At 31.8% G+C, this 5,572-nt stretch overlaps 1 protein-coding gene across 1 annotated transcript; it reads left to right on the top strand.

The window, feature by feature from the left end:
• The first annotated feature begins 3,621 nt into the window (after window positions 1–3,621).
• LOC148930046 (protein FAR1-RELATED SEQUENCE 4-like) lies at window positions 3,622–5,247 on the top strand. The gene is made up of 2 exons (XM_089067777.1): window positions 3,622–4,601; window positions 4,698–5,247. The coding sequence occupies exons 1-2, from the start codon at window positions 3,716–3,718 to the stop codon at window positions 5,084–5,086; spliced, it is 1,275 nt and encodes a 424-aa protein (XP_088923903.1). The 5' UTR covers window positions 3,622–3,715; the 3' UTR covers window positions 5,087–5,247.
• The last annotated feature ends 325 nt before the right edge of the window (window positions 5,248–5,572 follow it).

Here is a 5,572-nt window from a genome sequence, read left to right as displayed (position 1 = left end):
CATGATCTGTCTACATACATATCTCATCAACCTTTGCTCATATGGTTTTCTACCTCAACTCAATGTTTATCAATCCATTATTCGAGTCGATCAAATGATACCGTTGGTTGACAAGTCTGTTGTATGAATATTTCCTTACAAAAAAATTACTCCGTCTGCCCCCAGATAGGAGGCTCATTTATTTTCGGCATGAGTTTTGATAAATGTTAAAATAATGTGTAGAAAAAAGCTAGTGAAAATGAAACAAGAGTGAAATGAGTTACTGGACCATTTATAGTAAAAATGAACCGAGACTTCTATTTATGGACGGACCAAAATGAAAAAAGAGTTTTTGATCGGGGATGGAGAATTGGAGATAGTATATATGCTAATTGAGAAACCCAGCTTATAGTAATTCATTTGTTGTTTGGAGATTTCATTTACATACAAAACGTAAAAACAAAAATGAGTGGTTCTTGTCCTTGTGAATAGGTTTGGTGATTAGGTATTTGCATATAATCTGTTATATGAATAGAGATGGTTAGGATTTAATTTATAGCGTCCCTCTTTGTTAATGTTTATACCATTGTATGCATCACTTAAATAGTGTACAACCTCTATACATGGTATGTCTTGGAGAGAAAAATAAGATCAATTCTAATTAATACACTATACATGGTACGTCTTGTTTCCTTTCTTGACAAATTATACTCCAAGGTTTATGCCATGGCTTACTTAATAATTAAGAAGTTTCAATTCACGTAAGAATTTCAGAATTCTCAGAATGATCAGAATTACTATTGATATGATTTTGTTTTATGGAATTTCAGAATTATCAGAATTACTATTGATATGATTTTGTTTTATAGAAATAAAGTATACTAATAATAATAAGATCAAAAATCAAAATATAAGGGCTTCCACGTCGTGCTGATCCTGCCGATATTTATCTCAAATGGATCGGAGTAATTAAGTAGGATCCATCCATGTCAATATGTCATGAATATGATTCAATTGCATCCAATCAAACGATGTATATAGATAATTAATTAATGTCTAAGCAATGCTGGTTACATTAATCATATCTTATCTAAACAAAAAGTGGTGAAAAATTAAAATCTAACCATGATTCTTCATTCAGTCACGTAGTATATCTTGTCCAAAACCCATAACATGTACTCATATATATATATATATATATATATATATATAGATGCGATCATATCATAACTCTCAAATCACATGATAACTCTATAACTAAATCTGGACCACACATATTTTATAATCTTGTGGTTGAGATTCAAACTTAGATTTACTTAATAAAAATAGGCGCAGAGGGTAAATATGTCATTTCGCTAATTTAATTTTTGAATTTCGCTCCAGATTCACTCCAGATTTCACGCTCTTCTCATCGGTTTCTTTTCAGCGATTTTCGATTCTCTCATCTTCTCTGTGATTTTGTTTCCATTTTGATCCAGATCACTCAATTTGATTCTCTCCTCTTCTCTGCGATTTTGTTTCCATACTTCTCGCTTATTTTGTTTCCATAGGCTCCAGATTTGATTCATTTTCCATAGTCTTCAGATTTTGTTTCCATAATTGTGATCGGGAAGATGTTTTCAATTTTGCGTTCTTATTTTCATTGATTACCTCTTCAATTGCTGTGAAAATTTGCTTCGATGGAATCTGTAGCAAATAACGAAGGTAACAATCATTATCTATTATTTAGCTTATTGATTGTGTTCATATTCATGTATTGAATTTGATTTTAGATTAATATTAGTTGTTGATTGGTTTATGTTTCTGATGTACTGAAATTCTTATTTGATTATATTATGTATTGTCGATTATGTGTTAAAATGATACTTTTGGCTTATAAATGTTAGGTTTACTGCATAACATGATAGTTTTGTCGGATAAAATGATATTATGATAAAATGATACTATGATAAAATGATACTATTACTGATTTGTAGGTATGTACATTCCTGTTTGTGATGATAGGTTTACTGCATAACATGATAGTTTTGTCGGATAAAATGATACTATGATAAAATGATACTATGATAAAATGATTCTATTACTGATTTGTAGGTATTTACATTCCTGTTTGTGATGATAGGTTTATTGCATAACATGATATTTTTACTGCATAAAATGATACTTTTAGTGCATAAAATGATATTATGATAAAATGATACTATGATAAAATGACACTTTTACTGATTTGTAGGTATGTACATTCCTGTTTGTGATGATGCTTTGAAGCCAATGATTGGTATGAAATTCAATACATTAGTAGAAGCAATTGGTTTCTATGAACATTATGCTCGTTCAGTTGGTTTTGGCATTCGTAAAATGGGTAACAAATCAGTTCAAGGTATTACTAAGTGGCAGTATTTGGCTTGCAACAGACAAGGCTCTAAGAATTTTATACCTGGTCATGCATCCCAATCAACTGAAGTGTCTTTTAAGAAGCGTAGGTGTCGGTTATTTAGGTGTGAATGTCTTGCTAAGCTCAATTTGAGATATTATTCAGATGGCAAGAGCAGAGGATATGAGGTTTATCAGTTTGTTGAGTATCATAATCACTTAATGGTTGCGGATGAGCATAGGCATTTTATGATGGTCAATCGCAATCTGGATCCTATTCATCGGAGGTTTATGGAGGATTGTGGCAGGTGTAATATTGGTCCCACTCTCACATTCAAACTTTTGAAGGAGATAATGGGTGGACCTGAAAATGTTGGATGTGATATTATTGATATTAGAAATGGTTATCGTGATATTATGTCCAATATTGATGGTTCAGATGCTCAAATGATTTTTGATTATATGCGTTCTCAAAAGGAATCATCTGATGCCTTCTATTATGAAATTGAGATAGGATCTCATGGAAAGTTAACTAGACTCTTTTGGGCTGATGCTATTTCAAGACGAAATTATCATATGTTTGGAGATGTAATTTCATTTGATTCAACATACAACACTAACAGGTATATTACTTTTGTTGCTAATAGACATAAAATGATACTTTTTGCTGATAAAATGATACTCATATCTGATAAAATGATACTCATATCTGATAATATGATACTCATTGCTGATAAAATGATACTTGCAGTAGATAAAATGATAGTTTTTACTAATAAAATGATACTTTTGCATGATAAAATGATAGAAATTGTGCTTTTGCATAATAAAATGATAAAATGATACTTTTGCATCATAAAATAGTATCCCTTATGTCAATAGCTGATAAAATGATACTCATTGCTGACAAAATGATACTTTTGGCTGATAAAATGATACTCATTGCAGATAAAATGATACTTTTGGCTGATAAAATGATACTCATTGCTGATAAAATGATACTTCTTACTAATAAAATGATACTTTTGGCTGATAAAATGATACTCATTGCTGATAAAATGATACTTTTGGCTGATAAAATGATACTCATTGCTGATAAAATGATACTTTTGGCTGATAAAATGATACTCATTGCTGATAAAATGATACTTCTGGCTGATAAAATGATACTCATAGCTGATAAAATGATACTCATAGCTGATAAATATAATTCATTTTTATGTTATATTCTGAAGGTATTGCATGATTTTTGCTCCATTCACTGGAAAATAACCATTCTAGACCAGTTACATTTGGAGCTGGCTTGTTATCAAGTGAAGGTAGAGAATCCTATTCTTGGTTGTTTGGCTGTTTTGTTCGATGCATGGGGGTAGCACCCAAATTGATTATCACTGATCAAGATTGGGGGATCAAACTTGCTGTTCAACAAGTACTTTTACAAACAAGGCACCGATGGTGTATGTGGCATATCATGGTTAAGGTGTCAGATAAGTTGCCTAAATCTTTACTTGGTAATGAAGATTTCAAAAAAGAGTTGAATGCATGTGTTTGGTCTGATTTGTTAGAGCCTGATGAGTTTGATATAATATGGAATGATATAATGGAACGGTATGGATTAGAAGACGTGCACTGGTTTGGATCAATGTTTGAAGATAGAGAATTCTGGGTTCCTGCTTATTTTCGAGATTTTCCCATGGGGTCGCTTCTTAGGACTACATCGATGTCTGAATCGGAGAATAGCTTTTTTAAAAACTACACAAAGCCACGTGCAAATCTTGTACAGTTCATCAATTTCTTTAATTATGCTGTGGGAGATCAAAGGAATGCCAATTCACGATTGAACTACTTGGATTACTCAACTATTCCTGATTTGTCAACCCAATTGCCTATTGAGAAGCATGCATCTACAATCTACACTGATTCTATTTTCAAACATGTACAACAGGAAATAAGTATTGTGTGTGAGATTGTTTCTATAACTACTGTTGAGGATAACATCAAGAAGCATCAGGTCAAGGACCAATATGGTAGAACATTGGATGTTATGTATGATTGTAAGCAAGACACATTCGACTGTAGTTGCAAGAAGTTTTCCAGAATTGGTTTGTTATGTTGTCATATATTTTGTTTGTTGAAGAATAAGTCTGCTAATCTCATTCCTGAGAAATATTTTGGTCGAAGGTGGTTGAAGAGCTCTTTACTAAAGGCAGCACATGGTCTACCATCTGAGGAACAACAACCATTTGAACGTGTGTTCCATTTTTAACCTTTATTTGTAAAAATTCTATTTTTCAGTCAGAGAAATGATAGTACTTATTGTAATAATGTTATCTTTTATCTTGCAGATTTGGATGAAAAGCAGGAAGTTAAGAAAAAGTTGTTCTCCAACTTTTATCGATTAGTCCAAAAGTCTGAAGGAAGTATGGATCATTTGTCTTTGTTAAGTGCTGGTCTTGATGATTTGGAACAGCATATGTTTGGAAATTGTGCAGCACCTTCAGTCATTGAAAAGAAGAAGATGGTTGAGGATTTTTATGGAATGGCAGTACCTGATGTAATTGATGTACATCCTCCAGACGTTGTTAGTACTAAAGGATCAGCTAGTGGCAAAGTAGCAAAGAGGCAGAGTGCAATAAGGAAAGCAAATAAGCCTCTACGACGGTGTGGTAAATGTCATGAGATGGGTCGTCATGATTCAAGAAATTGTGGTAGAGTCAATGAGAAGTCAGATTGAAGCCATTTGATATAGTTTAGGTATTTTAGGTGTATAAAATGACATTTTGGCTGATAAACTCATTCTTTTGTTTATAAACTGATAAAATGATACTTTAACCTGAAAAAATGACATCAAAAATGATATATAAGCTGATAAAATGATACTCGCAGTTGATAAAATGATACTCGCAGTTGATAAAATGATACTTCTGACTGATAAAATGATACTTTAGCTGATAACATCATTCTTTTGTTTATAAACTGATAAAATGATACTTTAACCTGAAAAAATGACATAAAAAATGATATATAAGCTGATAAAATGATACTTTTGGCTTATAAAATTATAAAATGATACTCGCAGTTGATAAAATGATACTTTCAGCAGATAAAATGATAAAATGATACTTCTGACTGATAAAATGATACTTTGGCTGATAACATCATTCTTTTGTTTATAAACTGATAAAATGATACTTTAACCTGAAAAAATGATACTCGCAGC

This window comes from Salvia hispanica, chromosome 3 (assembly GCF_029641045.1).
Source record: "Salvia hispanica isolate PSC_SH4W2 chromosome 3, Shi_PSC_v1, whole genome shotgun sequence".
Lineage (NCBI taxonomy): Eukaryota > Viridiplantae > Streptophyta > Magnoliopsida > Lamiales > Lamiaceae > Salvia > Salvia hispanica.
Note: the sequence above shows the minus strand (reverse complement) of the source record. Positions and strands in the feature narration are given on the sequence as shown.

Coding starts and splice junctions, on each gene's coding strand:
- LOC148930046 (XM_089067777.1), top strand. CDS start 3,716: ATGGGGGTAGCACCCAAATTGATTATCACTGATCAAGATTGGGGGATC. Junction 4,602..4,697: donor GGAACAACAACCATTTGAAC/GTGTGTTCCATT, acceptor TTTATCTTGCAG/ATTTGGATGAAAAGCAGGAA.